At 31.5% G+C, this 19484-nt stretch overlaps 3 protein-coding genes across 5 annotated transcripts; 2 read left to right on the top strand and 1 right to left on the bottom strand.

The window, feature by feature from the left end:
- The first annotated feature begins 1184 nt into the window (after positions 1–1184).
- On the top strand, positions 1185–4748 carry LOC145625749 (ethylene-responsive transcription factor ABR1-like). The gene is made up of 2 exons (XM_081678582.1): positions 1185–1688; positions 3825–4748. Exons 1-2 carry the CDS (start codon positions 1274–1276, stop codon positions 4529–4531), a joined length of 1122 nt encoding a protein of 373 aa, XP_081534708.1. The 5' UTR covers positions 1185–1273; the 3' UTR covers positions 4532–4748.
- Positions 4749–8323: 3575 nt separating this feature from the next.
- Positions 8324–11442, bottom strand: LOC145562249 (putative mannitol dehydrogenase). Its single transcript, XM_081622466.1, has 5 exons — positions 11254–11442; positions 9897–10010; positions 9167–9680; positions 8818–8971; positions 8324–8721 (listed from the first exon to the last, which is right to left on the bottom strand). The coding sequence occupies exons 1-5, from the start codon at positions 11349–11351 to the stop codon at positions 8513–8515; spliced, it is 1089 nt and encodes a 362-aa protein (XP_081478592.1). The 5' UTR covers positions 11352–11442; the 3' UTR covers positions 8324–8512.
- A 3596-nt stretch (positions 11443–15038) lies between these two features.
- LOC145562228 (putative mediator of RNA polymerase II transcription subunit 26c) lies at positions 15039–18484 on the top strand. 3 transcript variants are annotated; one of them, XM_081622454.1, is made up of 10 exons: positions 15039–15507; positions 15626–16132; positions 16236–16304; positions 16395–16477; positions 16598–16674; positions 16826–16884; positions 17002–17035; positions 17124–17257; positions 17787–17871; positions 18000–18484. In XM_081622454.1, the coding sequence occupies exons 2-10, from the start codon at positions 15686–15688 to the stop codon at positions 18098–18100; spliced, it is 1089 nt and encodes a 362-aa protein (XP_081478580.1). In that variant the 5' UTR covers positions 15039–15507; positions 15626–15685; the 3' UTR covers positions 18101–18484. The 3 variants fall into 3 exon arrangements, with proteins under 3 accessions (XP_081478580.1, XP_081478573.1, XP_081478565.1); XM_081622447.1 differs by having other exon boundaries at positions 15042–15503; positions 16823–16884; XM_081622439.1 differs by having other exon boundaries at positions 15042–15507; positions 16823–16884.
- Positions 18485–19484: the final 1000 nt, after the last annotated feature.

Here is a 19484-nt window from a genome sequence, read left to right as displayed (position 1 = left end):
CATAAAAGTTTAGAGTTTGGATGTCGGTTCCTAACGTGCATTGGTTTGCTGCTTAATCAGGTTTCGTCACTCTCTCTGGTCTGTTAGATGGTTGTAGAGGCCGACCTCTGCCTTTATTTGGAAGAAACAGTTGATGTTAAAAATGTTGACGCTGTTTTGCTTCGTTGACAACTTAACGTTCACACCGTGCCTCCTCTCTTAGCCTCTTATCTTTTTTGACATCTTTCCTTTTTAAAATTAAACATCCACGAGTCAAACTTTGACTTTCCTAATCACTTTCCTCTATTAACTATGTCAACTCATTTTAATTGTACCATCATGATTTGATTTTTTTTTATTAATTATGCAATTATAAAATAAAATTGCTAAAATTTAATGTTTAAGGTATCAGCATCCATCCTATGTGATGATGTTAACTTAGGGTATGTTCTCATTGACTGAACTGGACTGAATTGAAATGAATATTTTATAAGAGAAGGAAATTAGGAGTTGAACTGAACTGAACTGAGCCTGTTTTCTTATGTTGAAATTCAGTTCAGTTCAGTTCACTTCAGCTCAGTTCAGCTCAGCTCCTAATTTCTTTCTCTTATAAAATATTCATTTCAGTTCAGTTCAATTTAGTTTAGCTCAATTCAGTTCAGTTCGGGTGAGTTCAGTCAATGAGAACAAGCCCTTAGTACTCTTATTTTATTGACGCTTTAGTAATTATTATATAAAAAAAGTAAAAAATTATTATATAAAAAAGTCAAAGTATAACGATTTTCTTTATCACCTCACATACAACCCGTAACTGGCAAAGTCTAACTATATTTACTAAAACAATACATTGAATAATGAACATTATTGAATTATCTTTTACATATCTGTGTCCTACTTGGCCTTTTTAGTTTCAACTCCAAATTAACCACTTGCAAAAATAAGCTAGTAGCTAGAAAGCCAAATCCAAGTTGGCCAAGTAAGAACCCAGAAATTCCCTCCAAAATTAAAATAAATAAAAAACAACTATATTTAAATAATAACTGTAGTATGTATAATACAAGTACAATACTTTTTCTTCCTCTGGAAGCATAATATCCACATTATTATTTTAAATTTTAAAATTCAATGGCGGCGTCTCAATCTAAATTATTTCGTATATATACACATAAATGTTTGCTAGCCATTTATTACATAAAACCGTCAAAATTATCTAGAAGTTTAGAATTATATTCAGCAGTAGTATTAAATATTAAACACAAAGTTAATTAAAGTAAACCCTTTGTTAATATAATTAATGTGTGTGTATTTCTCAGAAGAAAAAAAGGTGGCGAAAAGAAGCAAAAGAAATAAAGATGGTAACTTTGAAGAAACAAGTATTATTAAAATGAGTAGTAATAATAATAATAATACAAGTAGCTCAATTGAAGAAGAAGAAGGAATGAATATGATGATGAAAGAGATATTAAGTCCAATGATACCGGGTTTTAGTAGGGAAAGAGAAATGCATGAGATGGTTTCTGCTCTTACTCATGTTGTTTCTGGTGCTGCTTCGATGAGTAATGATTATTATAGCCCGTGGTTGTCGTCGTCGTCGGGTTTTGGGGTGAAGAGAAGGCATGGAGATGAAGAGGGTGGATCATATTTGGGTGTTGAAGGAGATGGACGAAGTTTGGTTTCTTCTTCCTATAATCCATATCTTCCTCTAAAAGGTACGTCTCTTTAGTACTTATCTTCTAGACTTCACTAAGAATAATCTTTTTTGTTTTTTTAGCGGTGGATTTAAATTTATATTGTTTCTCTTAATTTACTTAAGAATAGGAGACTAATATCTAATTATAAGTTAGATAGATAGATTAATTGACGCGAGTGAAATAATAACTATCGCCTGTTCTGTTCAAATATAAATCATATACGAATAAAAAAAAATTAAAATTATGTTCACGCAATATACACTTTAGATGAAATCTCATACATCAATCTTTAAGTTGAAGTAAAAGAGATAATTGTGGTAAAAAGAATATAACGTATCAAAGGTTGCTAAGCTAGTTCATACATTAGTAGTGTTCATAAAGCTAAGTAGTACAAATTGTATTAGATGTACGTACGAAAAAGCTTAATAAAATTATATTAATAATTTAATAATTTATTTATTTATTTTAGAAAAAACACCTCACATACAACTATACTTGAGATAGATGCAATTTTCGGTGTGACAATTATATATATGCATCATGATATTAGTACAACAGGATGGCATTATTTTAGATTTTTAGGTATAATTGTATGCGTTAATGCATGTGATGCTATCCCTACATCGGCTACCTCTATTAATACTTTTCATCTCATAAAATGCATAATATATAAAATTATTTGTTAAATATACATTTTATTTATTCTAAGAACAGTATAAATATACGTTTGTGAGCAAGAATATTTATAGATTGTAGAACAAACAAACATTAGAACCATTATCCGGTGCCAATGACACGCTAGCTAGCTAAATACCTGTATACAGTACGTATATAGTACACCATTAATCCATATTTTACATAAACCCTTTAAAATTTGTATAAATTAATTATTTAAGTATTCATTATGTAACATCTAAGACATTAAACGCGTGAGTTTATCGTAAGGAATATTTTTAATATAAACGATTAATAATATAAATAGATAAATAAAGTGCGACGAAATAATATTGTATTGATGCTATTACATACATGATACATGCATTGTACGGAGTAGTTGTTATGTAACTGAAATAGAATAACTATGTTTAGACTTACCTAATTAAAAACTAATTAATAATATATTGAGTATTACTTTATGCATCACAAATTGGGATAATGCATGCTGTCTTGTCCATTTGCTAGAGTGATCCACTGTATTGTGTTCACAATATATGCTAAATGACTAATTTCCGTGTTCCAAATTCCAGTGGATATATACATTTAATTTAATTTGTACTAAAGATTTGAATAATAATATTCAACTAAGATTCTTAGTACTTAATAATTAGTACAGCAAAACCTTAAACACGATGCATAGAAATTGTCATGTTTTAAGGATATAAAAAAGTCCTCATGTTGTTCTATTGATTGTGGCTTGCCGACCTCTTTCAATATGTTTCATTTGTAACCATCAACCTATCTATATGGAAACACTTTGAAATTAGAACACTATTTTATGAATGTAGGGTACGGTTTCTAGAATATATCTTACTAGAATACTAGGTACCAGTATGAATATGTGATTATCGTATATAAATAAGTTTTTTTGTTAATTCCCTGCATTGTATCACGAGTATGAGAAACTAATAGTATTATCACTCTAAAAAATGTGTTTGATTGCTATTATGTACAAAGCATAAGTGTTCGAATGTCCAATATCTAGACTTTGCAATATTAGTGTTTAGATAATTGGTTCGGCTAAGCTGTATCAATAGAACGCTATAAACTAGAATGACTTCAACGATACATTCTAATTAGCCTAACAAAAATCCCTGACATTAATAAAAATCTAACTTCCTCTTTAACTTGAATACTTTATCAATTAAACTAGTTATTTGAACACTAATTAACACACTTAGGGCATGTTCTCTTACGTTGAAATTCAGTTCAGTTCAGCTCAGCTCAGCTCCTAATTTCCTTCTCTTATAAAATATTCAGTTCAGTTCAGTTAGGTTCAGTTCACTTCAGCTGAGTTCAGTCAATGAGAACAGGCCCTTAGCACATTACCTTAGTGCAATTTTGATGAAAATATCCTTTTAGTTTCGAATCTTGTGATGTAACACCACACATACAATGTTAATGAATACGATACTAATATAATTTCTCTACTTGCAGAGGGACCAACAACAACAACAGCAACATTCACATACACTCATCAAAATCCCATTAAAAACGAAGGCACCAACATTACATCACAAACACAAGTTGGAGCAGAGCCAAGTAGAAGAAAATACAGAGGAGTTAGACAAAGGCCATGGGGCAAGTGGGCAGCTGAAATTAGGGACCCTTACAAAGCTGCCCGTGTTTGGTTAGGCACTTTCGACACTGCTGAGGCTGCTGCCCGAGCTTACGACGAAGCTGCCCTTAAATTTAGAGGAAGCAAAGCCAAACTCAATTTCCCTGAAAATGTCACTTTTCAGCATACTCCGGCGAATATTCCGGCGACCCATTTCACCATTTCCAATTCTCCGGCAACCCTTTTGGCTGCTCCTCGAAATTCCGAAGAGTTAGTGCAAAATCAACCATTGGAGTTTTTACAAGAAACAGAGGATTACAAAGATTATATTGATTATTCAAGATTAATTAGTGGTTCATTTGATTCTAATGAAGGTGATTATAGGTCATTAAGTTTATTAGATCAAATGTTAATGTCTTCTTCTTTGTCTTCTCCTCCGCTTCCGCCGCAACAACAGGGTGGTTCCTCTGTTTCATTACCTTCTTCATCAATGTCAACCTCACCATTAGCATATCCTACGGATGAGATTATTCCACGTGGAAGTCAAAGGAAGATGAAGGAGTCTAAGGATTTATCATATAATTAGTATGTTCAATTATAGTAGACTATAGAGTATAGAAGTGTTGTAGTTTGTCTTGTATTTGTGTTTTGGGTCTGTTTTCCCCTGTTTCTTTCTTTTTTGGGGGGCCTTTTTAGGTTTGACTTTGATTAACTCATGGTCAAATATGGAATTATTTTCATGTTTTTTTTTTTTCCTTGTAATACATAATTAAATAATTAATACACTAGTAGTTTTAAATTGAGGATAATTACTTGGTCCAGAAAAAGTTGTCATGTGTCTCAACTCTCAAGCAATGACGCAATGTTGCAAAGTTGCAATAATGCCATATCCTTAATGGTTACTAATACCAAAATTTAAGTTTTGCTCATTTTTTTACTTCAATGTTTTTGCTTTGGTTAAGGATATTTAAGTTGAAAAGAGAAATTGGGCATGACTATTCATCGATAGCTATAAGATAAAACTTATTGTTAGCTTCGTCTTCACTTATAATAGTTTTAAAATATTAATAATATATGTGCTCTTTATATAAAGATATTGAGGCTTAGAAAGAGCGCTTAAGAAGAAAAAAGTTGCTAAACGAAGACGCTTCTTCCAACTCCTCCCATGTATCGTGAAAAAGTCAAAATTAACTAAATACATGACTACACTCAGGCCCTATTCTCTTCACCTTAAAAAAAAATAATATTAAGTAAAAATAATTTTAGTTCAGTAAAAATAAGTTCAGTTCAGTAAAATTAATTTCAGTTCAGTAAAAATAATTTTAGTTCAGTAAAAATAAGTTCAGTTCAGTAAAATTCAGTTTTCTTAAAGAAGAATTACAATTGAAAATCAGTAAAAATAATTTCAGTTCAGTAAAAATAATTTCAGTTCAGTAAAAAATAATTTCAGTTCAGTAAAATTAAGTTCAGTTCAGTAAAAATAAGTTCAGTTCAGTAAAAATAATTTCAGTTCAGCAAAATTAAGGTGAATCAATAGGGCCTAAGTATAATTATGGTTAGAAGTGGAGCGATTATTATTTATATTGTCTATAAAAATAAATAAATCATATTCTTATAATCAACCGAGAAAAAAATTAATCCGCTGATAGATTACATAATATATTAAATCTATGTATGTTCGTTCGTAGAATTAATTGAAAAATATTGCAACAAAAATTCATCCACTGATAGATTACATAATACTACGTATATGCACATTTTTTTTTACCATCTTTAAACTTGTATTTCGTATATTAGATGTATTAAATACAAGTCATAAAAATTTGACATACGTATTATGGAAGGGAAAAAAATGATTACTTATATGATTATATCACATCATCATCATCAACAACAACAAAGTCTTAGTCCTAAAATGATTTGGGGTCGGCTAATATGAATCGTCATAGGAATTGTACGATATATAGAAATGGACATAACAAGGCTATCATTTAAAAGCGTTTGAAAGAAGGTGAGTAAAGTGAGTAAAGTGAGTAAACGAAAGAGCATTTTTTAAAAATTAAGGGAATTTTAAATGAAAACTAAGAAAGTTGAAAACATAAGGTTTGAGAAAACTTTATCAAAGGAAAAAGGATACAATTCATAATACACATTACTTTTATCACATATTCAAAAAAAAAATCTATTGAGTCTTTTACATTATGTAAGACGAAATTAGGTACGAGTTTGCTAGGGCCATATTTTGTTCCATGCCCGAAAATGCTAAATGTTATGTATTGACTTGTTGTCTTTAATTTGTTAAACTAACAAAGAGTAATTGGTTGAGTTCGTTTTGCTAATATATACTGAGTATCATGTTGTAACTTGTGTTTAAATATCAGAACTAGTCATTTAGAGCTTGTTTGACATCATTTTTGGTTTTCAATTTTGAAGGTTTTCACTTTTTCGCTTTTTTGAAAACAAAAAAAAAGAAAACAAAAAACAAAAAACAAAAAAAAAGTCTTTCTACTTTTCTGTTCACAGTTTTAAAAATTATCATGATTTTAATAAGTCTAAATAATTTTTGACTCATTATGTGACATATTATATACTTTTAAAAAACAAAAAACCAAAAAACAGAAAACCACGATGATACCAAACGAACCCTTATTTGTTAGTTAAGTGGTGCTAGGTGAGGTTTTGACTTGCAAGTTGTTAGAATGTTAGTCTATGATTCATTTTATTCGAAGGAACAGATTCAGTTGTTTCAAAATTTCAAAGATCATGAATTGTTTAATTTCTAGTGGATAAAAGTTAGATAGTTACAAAGTGTGCCTTTATCAAATTATTCAAACTTATAAATTGCTCTACGTTGACACTAGTTGTTTTATTATTAGCTTTGACTTTTAAAAGTTCTGGTAAACTATTTTTTTTTTGTTTTTTTTTTTGGTCAAATATATATGAATTTTTGATGAGAAAACCGTGGACATTGTAGGATCACTGCCAAAACTTGGTACTCTATAGTTTATAGGACAAAGTCAAAATTGTAGTTCAATGATTTGATACATTAAGCACGTAGGATTACTAGTAAGTAGTAACAAAAGTCGTATAAGAATATTCAATTATCCATAAATATTTTTTCAAGACTTCAATAAATGTACTTGAAGAACTTTACAATTTATAAACCTTTTTACGGGTCATTTGTTTGGTTTAAATTTCAACATGGCATTAAGACTTATACACTTATACGAGTGTATCAAAAACTTTGGGTGAAAGTGGGATTTGGATAAAAGATACTGTACCTATCTTCTAACAAAATACAAAACAATAAAGACCTTATCAGGCTACAGCCTCTCATAAATAAATTCGGTCTAAGTTAATGAGATTGAGGAAGAGACCAAATGGTAGAGGAATACCAACGGACCAACCCCAAAAGTGTCTTTAGCTAGAACATGGGATTTGATCATTAAATGCTACAACCTCTTGATTGTGAGATACTCCTTATAAATTTTCCACTACATTAAATCTTGTTTGGTAATACTAGTAAAATTTTCTACTACAACCTCATTTGTTGTTTTAAATGTTTCTATATAGTGTATTCTCGTATTAATGTCTTACATTCCCGTCAAAAAAGAAATAAATTACATGTATTACATTCTCGTCAAAAAATAAAAAATAGTATTACATTATTTTATTGCAAAACAAGTGTACACCTAACAAAGGACAATTGAAAATGAAAAAGGATTACATGTAATAACCTTGAAGCCTTTAACTTGTTTTCAACTAATACTTGAATTTGACAAATATATAATTCTAAATTTACTCTCATACATAAACTCTTAAAAAGATTGAGTTGATTTACCCTATTCTATTCTCAAATGTTCTTCTCATCACATCTTCATCATCTAGGAGTAATCCTAATCACATTTCACACTTCATCGTCCAAGTGTATTCCAATCAAACGTCTTACAAACACCTAGATCGCATTCCTATTATCGCCACATACACACATTATCTTACATATATGTTTTTAAGTGCACCTAACGATTTTGATAGATATTATATGTAGGATAATATTTGTTGCAATTTAGGATATATTTTTGTATATATTTTGTTATACATCGTATCTTATCATAATAGGATAACGACTCTTGTAAACCGCTATATATATCAATCAATGGTACACACTTCAATCTAAGGAGTTTTTCCGAAATCTGACATGGTATCAGAGCTTAGGTTAGATCTTGGGATTGTTTATATCTAAAATTTTCTCTTCCCATTCACCTTATAGATTGTTTAGGATATGGGCTTAAATACTCCATATCAATTTATAATTTGATCATCGCATACTAATAGTATGATCAAAAGGCGGAAAAAATCACTAACATTGCAAAACTAATTAAAGATATTAAAATTACTAACAAAGAAAATTCAGTAGGAACAGACTAAATATAGTTTTCATATCTAACATAAGATAATTTAAATTTCAAAGACCCAACTTTATTACAGTGTTTCAGACTTCTACTAAACCAAGATTTCAACTTGCCTAGCTAACAGGGATCTCATGGCAAAAGTTGAACTGAGATTTCTATGTCTTACAAGCTGATAAGGAATTGCCTATGTCGATCACGAAACGATAGCGCACATCAGACTTAGCAAGGCGTTCCATAGCTGTGTTTATCTCATCTATTTTGATGAGTTCTATGTCTGCAGTAATGTTATGCTTTCCACAGAAGTCTAGCATTTCCTGTGTTTCCTTCAACCCCCCAATATCACTTCCTCCAATAAGTTTTCGACCTGTATATATTGTTCAGAAACAAGCTAAGTAACGAATGTAATGAAAACACCATGTATGTATGTAACCAAAGATACAAGAAACGTTTAGTAGCTTACCAAAAACCAAGGGGAATACAGGAAGCTCCAGGGGTTTGTTTGGGAGACCGACAGTAACAAGCTTCCCATTCAGCTTCAGTAAGCCAAGCAAAGGAAGCAATGAATGCACCGCAGAGACGGTGTCAATAATGAAGTCCATTGTCCCCATTGCAGCCTACATGAAAAACAATCCGAATTTCAAATCCATTGTATATAGGACTGAAAATCTATCACAGTACATATTCGCTTGGAATAAAGTACTGCAAGGATTCCTGATGATCTGAGCAACTAACACTGATACATAAACACAATAACAAATTTCGTGAAATTATATTAAAACAAAAAAACAAGGTTAGAAGTAAGCCATTACCTTAATTTTTGCAGCATCAGTACTGACAAGGAAAGCATCTGCGCCGAGTCTGTTGAGAGCCTCATCCTCTTTAGCAGGGGAGGAGCTAATGACAGTAACTTTGAGTCCAAAAGCTTTTCCGAACTTGACAGCAACATGACCAAGACCGCCTAATCCACAAACTCCCAAATGCTTCCCACTGACCGCCATTCCATAATACTTCATAGGACTGTATACTGTGATACCAGCACACAAGAGGGGTGATGCAGCATCAAGAGGCAGGTTATCAGGTATGTTGAGTACAAATCGTTGGTTAACAACGATTTTGTCAGAATAACCACCATAAGTCCTCGTCCCATCTTTATCTGTGGCACCATAGGTGAAAATCATTCGAGGGCAGTAGTTCTCCAAGTCTTGCTCACAGGATTCACATTTCTCACAAGAGCCTACAATGACACCGACGCCTACATTCTGTCCAACTTTGAATTTCTTGACGTTTTCCCCAACTTTTGTGACTATACCCACAATTTCATGCCTAAACAATTCAAGAAAACAATCTAGTGATGATCAGAGCAACAGAAGCTAAGAGACGGCGAAAAAACTACACAAACACCCATCAGCCAGGAAACGAAAACGGATTCAGAAACAGAAATGAAAGATGCACACTTCTAATGGTATGATAGATATTAAGGACATTTACATAAGTGGTAAAAATTATTAGAAAGAACAGGATATGTCAAGAGTAAATTACCCAGGAACAAGGGGATATCTACTGAAACCCCAGTCATTCTTCAAAGAATGCAAGTCAGAATGACAAACTCCACAGAATAAGATTTGAATGCTGACATCTTCAGGACCATTTTCCCTGTAACAGGACATTCATAATCAGTTTCAAAATGCAGGTTTGATCAACAATTTTGTCATATATATTCTTTTACCATTAATATCTAGTTTGATCGACAATGTGATAAGTTTTGGTTAAACATAAAGATCCATTAGTATTATTGTTTAATGAAAGAATTGCAATTTTTTTTTTTTTCCTTCATTTTCCGGTGTAATGGGAGTTTTAGGACGGAATGACAACACTATTTTGTGGATGACATCTAGCTTATTTAGTTAAATTTTAAAATGTGTTCCGACTATATTAGTAAATACTTGTACATAGTAATTTCGATTCAAAAAAATAAGTATTGTTCACAATAATAATTTTAGTTCGTTAAATTTAAACTCTGCCAAAATAAAATGATTAGAAAAAAACCACAAAGGTATCAAAAAAATTACAAACAATGAATAAATACGGAGTATCAAATCAAAAAGATATAACATTATAGCATAATAATACCAAAGATACGATATGATAAGATATGATATATTGATATCTCTAATAACTTCATTGTAGAAACATTACCAAGGGCCTTTCCGTTGATAAACAACTCTATAAACACAACTCTAGCTTATGGCTCGATCCTAAATTTCTGTTAAAGGATGTTGACTATAGTTTTTAAGCAACAAATTAAATCAAAAAAATTGTCATAAATTTTTCATAAGCATTTGAGAGAAATGTGCCTATTTTTCTGGTGGTAACATTTAATTATTTAATTAATGTTCTTGCACAATTAATCACGGTTGAAGATCTTCAAATGAAGTCACAACTCACAATGAAATGCAAACTGACCAAAAGATCACAAATCACCCTCAATCTGAAATATTAAAATAAAAAGCCCTAGTTGATTTTTTTTTGACAGATTAACTATTGATTTTACTACAGCTTACAAATTTCAATATCATACATGTGTGGTGTGACCGTACCTATAATTTTTTTGATTGAATTGACACCTTTTTACAAATGACTCAACGCATTGAGATTAGATGGTGAAACTTGAACAAGCGACATTAGAGTCACAAGATGAGTTTCTCCTCATCTTTATCAAGAATGAAATACAAGTACGTCACAACTGATTTAACTATGACAATTATAAAACCATCATACAACATATGTCCTAAGGATATCCTGGGATAATAATAAACATGTTGATAGTGCAATTTGAACAACTAATGTAACAATTAAATTCGGAGATAAAGAAAGACAACGATGGAGATGGGATTACCTCCTAGAAAAATGGAAAGGAGAGAGAAAACCAGACGAATCAGAAGCAGCAAAGCCAAAAGCTTTAATTGGGTGCTCTTCTTCCGGTGACTTAGCCATGATAAATACACTACCGAGTACAATCTCTTTCTCTCTCTTCTACTAGAATTTTTATTCTTGGAAACTTAGGATAGGTGCATTCATTTATATAGACTACTCCAAGTCTCCAATGAATGTACTGTATGGTCTGTATCTGTTTTTATTTTTTGGCTCATTTTAATGTTTTATGGTCTTTAAAATACCTATATTAAAACATAAATATCTTCAATTATATTTCATGTAAAAATTATAAAAAATAAATTAATATTTTTAAGGTGATATTGTAAGGATTCTAAAAAGATCTCACTTGACTATATTAATTCTTATAGATAATCAAGGATTTGTAGTCAAAATTTTCAAAGATTAACCGAGGAAGACTGAAGCTTGGAGGAGTATACTAATATACGAGTATCGGAGTTAGGTCCTCTTCTTTTGATCTAATCAGTTGTGCTAAAATCTGCATGATCTGTAATGTGTTGGAAGCTCTGCTCTATTGACCCACGCTCTGTTCTGCCCAGAAGCTCAAAAGAGCAATGCCTTAATTATGGGGTTCTATATATATTATGAGTATACTTTCTATGTTAGTTACAAGATTCTATATTACGCTGAATAAATAATATCCAATAAGAAAATGATGCAATTAATACTCACTTACGGAGTACTAAAGAGTAAAAAATGGAAAACGTTTATTTGGGGTTTACACATAAAATACGCTAACTATTACCCCTTCTTTTCACTCTTTCATTTAATTTTATCACATGGACAAATTTGACATTTTTTATCTTGTATTCATACCAAATGATGCAATTAAAACTAAAAAAAAAACGAAGGAAGTATTTTATAGTACATGTAATTATGTAAAGGTAAGAATATGTAGAGTACAGCGGAAAAATTAGGAAGCTATTTAAGGAGGTGAAGGAAATGCAAAGCGTTAAGCGTTAGTTAGTAAGTAGTGAGGGGGTGGGGTCAAGTGATAAATGGTAATGGGTTGGCTCATATTATCACTATCATAAATCATTGATGGTATTGTATTATTTTGTTGGACGTCGCACGAACCTTTTATTAGCCCTCATTTAAAGTGTTGAACTACCATGGTGTGCATGGTCCATAAATTGAATGGTTGTGTGAATTTGCAACAAATAAAGTAAATGGAAACACTTTCTCAAATTAGATGCTTACAAGTGGGTATCATTCTTATCTTGATTTGGATAGACTTTGTGTTTCATGTGTTGTCATGCTTAAATTTTTGGTGTGCATGTGGTGTTATTCATTGCTAAAGATCGAGAGTAATAAGTGATTAATTGTTTTAAAATACACATATCTGACATATGATGAACGCCACTAAGGTCCTATTTTTTAGCTGTTCAGTTGAAATTTGCTTTATTTTGCTCTGCTGATACTTACTTTATTTTGCTGAAAATGCTATGTTTGCTTAGAAGCTATAAAAGAATATGGTCTAAGTATATATGTATCTTGCAATATTCGCTTTTAATTACAAATTCAAATGAAGTTAATTGAAATATATTTAGTCAAAACTCTGTATTTCATATGAACTATGAAGTAGACATGTATTGATATTTTTGGTATTTGTTGCACTGAAGAGTCAAGTTTTGAAGTATTCATATGGAAAATATCAATAATATTCAATTTTGCATTCAATATTGATATTTTTGGTATCGATATCTTGATTTTATGGTAGCATTTTATTAAGAATGTACTCCATAATTATTTAAAATGATATGCATAGGAGATCTTGAGAAGCAATGTGTATACTTTTAGTCTCTCATACTATGTATTCAATATATATTATCCTTTAGTATTTTCTTTCACCTCTATATTGTATGGTTAAAAGGTTTGAATAACAATTACCATTATATAAACCATTATATAATTGGATCAAAAAAAAAAAAAAAAAACAATTATATAAGGGTAATGATTTCATCTATTTGTTACCTCTTTAAAACCTGAAGTGACAAATTAACAATTTTTATCCTTACCCTCAAACAAAAAGAATGATAGTTAGGTTTAAGTGAATTTTTTTCATAGTTAAAATAAAAAAATGAAAAGATAAGAGTTAAATGACTCCTTTTCATTCTCTTTCCGTTTTCTTTCCGCTCCATTTTCAATTTTCATACCAAACACCCCTAATAATAATAATAATAATAATAATAATGAAACATAAATCAATAATTACAAAACAATGCATCACATATATTCACATGAAATTATGTGTAAATGTGTGATGATAAGTGTCAAAATTAATGTCAGAATAATACGTGTATAACAATAAGACGGACTCTAGTTGGACTTGGTATATCCATTTGGATTGGGCCTTTTATTCAAGATTGGGCTTTGAACAGTTCACAAATATCAAATCGATTGTGGGCCTGGTCAACATGAATCAACACGAGTACTTTCATTTTTTGCAAACTCAAGCTTTCCTGAATTGATTGCACGCTTTTGCATGCCCTTGTCTTTCATGGTTGTTGCTTTAAATATCCTGTCTTACCTAGCTTTTTTTTTTTTTGTTTGTCCAAGATAAAGTCAACATATTTTTACAGAGTAAATAATTGTGTAAAATAATTTATAGACTATTTTGTTTTTTCAAGTAGTACACTTTGTATTATAGTATAGTACTCTTTATCTTATTATCTAGCATGTTTCTAATTAAGGTTAATGCACAAAGGGACGTCTGACTAGTAGCTAATATTCAACTTTTATTTGTTTTTCCTCAAAAAAAAAAAAAATAAAATAAAATAAAATAAATTTGTTTCTTTCTCTTTTACTAATTCTTCATCCCTCATCTTCACGCTCTAACAGGCTAACTCAATGCTTACCCATTTTAGAGGAAACTTTTCCATGCTAATGTGACAAACTTAGAAAGAATAAATTTTACGGCTTTTTCTAAGCTATCATGTGTCATCTTCACATTGAACGCTTTTATGGATGTGATATATAAACATGTATTATACTTTGATATGTACATGCATTTAAGGGCATTTTCAATGTTACAACACATCGAGTCTTTCCATTTTTTTTAAAAAAATATTATTATAAAGTCTAAGCTAACCTGATACCACAAATTGATAATTCACGGTGGAATTATGCTTGAACCCAACCCACTCTTTGACTTGTCTCCTATACGTTTTGATATTGTCCACTTTACATTTTGAATCAATTTGACTAAGTTCCTTTTTCATTATCCAAATAAATAAGAGAATAGAATCCTTACTATATAAACAAATACAAAATATGTTTGTATAGAATAGACTAGGTTGGATTGGACGGATCTACTCAATTTCTGAAAATTCCATCTCCTCACTTTACAAGATTCACCCTAAATCCCTAATTGAGCTACTTAATGGCTCGAACCCAATCCAATCTTAATTTTTCAGCCCACTTGGCACCTACCCATTTGGCAATCCCTATCATTAGCACTTTAATCATCTTACCTAAATCACAAAACTTCGACTAAGCATTATTATTAGAATATACCAAAATCCTACCAATATTCCACAGTAAATATAAGAAACGGTTTAAATAAAAAATAATCATGCATATATTTGATATATATATATACGAAGTATATTTTTTCTTAATAACAATAATAATAAACTCAAAAAAAAACTCAAAAAATGGGGGATATTGGAGACCTAAAGTCCCAAATATTCCCTCTCTTAAAAACGATATTTTACTCAAAATAATAATAATAATCTAACAAAAATCCAAACACCTCCCGGAATTCTGTTCTTTGGGCGCTCACTGGCACCCACACACAAACACCCAATTCCCTCAACAATTTTAGAGAGAGAAAACCAAAATTAAGAAGAGAGAGAAAACTAAAAATTAAACAACAATTTTTAACTCTTGTTCTTCTTCTTCATCATAACTTTGTTTCTTCTCTTTTTTATTTCTATATTTTCTGAAGTCAGCGTATATTGTATTTCTTGCATATTACTACTATCATTATCTTAATTTAGTATTATATTTCACATCATAAATCATACTTCATTAGATTATAATACAAACACAATATTTTTCATTCATAATTTTATATTACTATAGTACAAGAAAATTAAATAAAGACCCAAAATTTGTCGAAATATCAATACCAAATCACCCAGAAAAAAAAAAGAAATTTCTGGGTTTGTCAAGAGCTTCAAACTCAGATCTGTAGGTAGTTTCAGTTTCATCCTTTTGAGTTACTGTATTAATTTTGTTCATTCCTAATTTTTATCAAATTTTTTTTATTGGGTTTTTTATTTTTTAGATCTGATTATTGCTATTTATTGCAGGAAAATCTGATATTATTGGTGGGTGTTAGTTGTAAATAGAGTGGTGGAGGTGGGGTTAAGATGGATTTGGATGATTTCAGAGGAATATTGGGAAATTCAGGGGTAGATATTTGGGGGATTATAGAAACTGCAATAAAGGTAGCATCTTTAGATTATGGAGATGAGCTTAGACTTAGAAGAGATGGTATTGTTGAGAAATTATACACAAATTGTCATAACTGTGAAGCTGCAATTTGTAATGATAATAAAACTAATAATGGGTTTGTTACTAATGCTGTGGTTGAGGCTGTTTTTGGGAGTGAAAGGGAGATGAATCCTAGGAAATCGAATTCGCCTTCTACCCCGGTTTCGATCCGTGGTGGGGATGATGTTGATGAGGAGGCTGAGGTGGATGTGGAGGAGGAGTTGGAGCAAGAATTTCAGGGGAGAAGGTTTGTTGAGAATGAGGAAGATGATGAGCTTAGGAGGATTCTTTCTGTTAGAGAACAGATTGAAGACACTAATCAGGTTGATTTTCTTTGTGTTAATTTACATGCTGCTGTTTTTAATTTGGTATGATTGATTGTGTACTAATAGTAATTATAATTATGGGTTTGTTGAATTGATTTAGTCTGAGGATTCATTGGTTGATTTGCTTCAAAGTTTAGCTGATGTTGATATTACATTCAAAGCTCTTAAGGTTAGTAGTGTTGAGCTAAATATGTTGATTGCATTCATATGCTGTTACTTATGCAAAATATTGAGTTTGTTATGGTGATTGATTGTGAAGGAAACTGATATTGGGAGGCATGTGAATCGATTGAGGAAGCATCCGTCAGGCGATGTTCGGAGATTAGTTAAAGTTCTAGTCAGGTTTTGATTAGTTCTGTTTTAAATTGCTTAATCAAGTTTGGTTTTTTGAATGTGCAAAGATTGAGTAGATATGGAGTTGTTGATTTGGACGGTTTCTTGTGTTTGTTGTTTTTTTGGTAGAAAATGGAAGGACTTGGTTGATGAATGGGTTAGGTCAAACACACCTGGTGAAGTTCAATCCTCAAATAATCTTATTGGTCTCTATCTCTTCCTTCTTTTAGCTTGTTTTATGATTATATTGTGAAATCATGTATTGTGATCCAAAAAAAAAGCAGAATTTTATTCCTTGTCTTGAATCTTTACTTTATTTTCCTTGTAATGTATGACTGTAAATTACTGGTTCAGTAGATGGAGACTCGCCGCTGCAGACTGTTTCAAAGAATCATCAAAATGGCAATCACAATCAGGTATATATGTTAAATGTTTCTTTTGCAAGGAAGAATATGAATATGCTGAAAAGCTTTCTTTTGCTTTTATTGTTTTCTTTATGAAAGATTCTTATTTTTGCCAATTTTCCTTTGCAGGTTCCTGATTTCGCCTACTCGCCTAATCCACACAGTAAGAAGAGAACCTGATTCTCATACAGCTTACATAGCTCTATTGATTGTAGTATTGATATTGTTTATCAAATTCCTTTTCTCGACAGATGGAAGTTTTGTATCTGATAAAAATATTTCGGAGATGGAACCTAAGAGAAAAGCTCCTCTCCCTCCTCCCCGTAGAGATCCTCCAGCCAGGCCGATGAAGAGTTCTTCACCAGCATCAGCTCCTCCACCCAATGTACACCTTTTTCGAGATTTCAATTTGCTGTTTGGCTGATGAAAATTGAGTAGAACTAGAAAACATAATGCAGTCTTCTGGTTTTCCTTTCACAGCTCAGCATTTTCCAAAACCTCAAATTTATTACTGTGATTTTAAAGATTAACGGATTTTTCTGAGTTAAAAAAGTCGTAGAGATATATCGAAATGTTTTGCTGAAAGCTGGTCATTTATGGAGAGTTTGTGGAAACAATTTCAAATAGCTTAGAGTGAAAGATAAGTTGCCTGATCAATTCCTATCTATTTTCTACCAGATGAATATTTTCAAATTGGTCTTTTGAGTCGGGAAATTTTCAAAAGAATTTGATAAAAAAAATTCTGCTTAAAATTGCATCATTGGAATGGATTTTGATGTGATCAAAGTCCTGTCATCATTTTTGGCTCGTTCAAGTTTTCTGTTTTATGTTCAAAATTCTCTCAGTTGAGGAACTGAGCTGGAAAAGTTTTCTCTTCAAAATTTTAATGAACAACTCCCATTGGGATGTTGCAGAAACAGAAAGAGGTGCGAATTGACCCAGATAGGCTGGCGTCTGCTAGGAAACGGCTTCAGGAGAACTACCAAGAAGCTCAAAATGGTTTGACACTTAACCCCTATAACACTATTTCCATTATCCTTAAACTATAAGTAATGCTTGTTCTTGTTTGTCATACTGATTACTGATCTAGTGCTTTTTATTTGCGTTTTGGGTTGTCTTTGTTAAAGCCAAAAAGCAAAGAACAATCCAAGTGATGGACATCCACGAAATACCGAAACCAAGGAATTCTTTCTTTGGAAGAAACAAAGGTGGCTTTCAGAGGCATTAGTGGATTGTCTTCTTAGCTTTTCAAGAAAGCTAAAAAGGATTATAGAGAAACAGTATCACCAACACACAAGGCTTTCAGAACCTAATTGGAAGAAAGCCTGATGAGAATGAGAAGAAAAAAGAGGAAAGTAACGGTTTTTCGTTGTCCACGCAATATTTTGAGTACTACGTATAATTTTTATTTTTTTTTCTGGAACTATGTTCCCCGTTTTGATGATCCCCCCATCGATTTCGATCATTCTTAGTAATTTGTCAAAGCATTACAATAATTAAGTTGTGGACTGACTTGAGTAAGGGGGTTTCCCAAGTGGTGGTTTTGCTGGTTTGTACAAAAGTTTGAAACTACCTTGTTTCTATAGAATTTTGATAGGAATATTCTCCCTTACATGTGAAAATACAGAGTTGGGTTTCTCCCTTTCGTCGTCCATGTTCTAATTCTTCTCCTAACCACCACGCCTCGTGTAGAATTGGGGGAAGGAGAAGAGTTCGGAACAGGATGAGACATAATCTAAAATGCCATTACAGTATAACACTGATGCATCAAGTGTCCTTAAGCCGATGCTACCATTCTTGACAGCAAAGGCGGGCGATTTTTGGAAAAAAAAGTGTTGTACTTTTGCCTTAGGGAGTGTGCAAAATCTATGAGATGATGTGCATAATTGTAATATTTCCAAATTTGTACAAAGTCTGGTGTTCCCACCATTTTTTCAAGGAAGATCAATAATGAGTTCATGTGATCCACATGGCTTGAACTTTGCATGGAAAGTGGAGTTATGACTTATGAGTTGGTTCCTTAATTAGCTGCTTTTGGGCAAAAATGTAAAAACATAGGGTGATAAGAAGTAACTTTTGGACTAATTGATTGTTAATGCAATGGTAATTAGGACTGCACTTGGTAAGGAGAATCGCATGTTTAATCCTTCACAATAACAATTGGAAGCGGACTGGAACTTAACCACCTAGAATTGAGTTCCAAATTTGAATTAGCTCAATGGAAGATCTTGGTGAAAATACCCAAAACCAAAAAAAAAAGATTTTTGGGTGATGCTTTCCTTTTTATTTATACTTTTATTTTATTTTATTTTTGTGACAGGAAAACAAAAGAGATATTCTCCTAGGCCTTAATCTGTAAAATGCTTGAATAATAATCCCTTTATTTTTTAATTGACCCGGTCTAAGTAAACAAATATCAGTATAGAACCATAGTTAATAATGTCTTTAATTATTTAATATAGAGTAATAATCAAAAATCAGTAAAAGTAATAAAGTTAATACGGGAGTACTCCGTACTAGATTATATACGATGGTTTTTTCTGGGTATGTAAATCCCACATTAGTCAAAGTTAATACACTGCCAAACAAAAAAACAAAGAGAATAAAATCGA

The sequence above is a fragment of the Chenopodium album genome, chromosome 1, assembly GCF_948465745.1.
Source record: "Chenopodium album chromosome 1, dcCheAlbu1.1, whole genome shotgun sequence".
Lineage (NCBI taxonomy): Eukaryota > Viridiplantae > Streptophyta > Magnoliopsida > Caryophyllales > Amaranthaceae > Chenopodium > Chenopodium album.
This window is presented reverse-complemented; position numbering and strand designations above follow the sequence as displayed.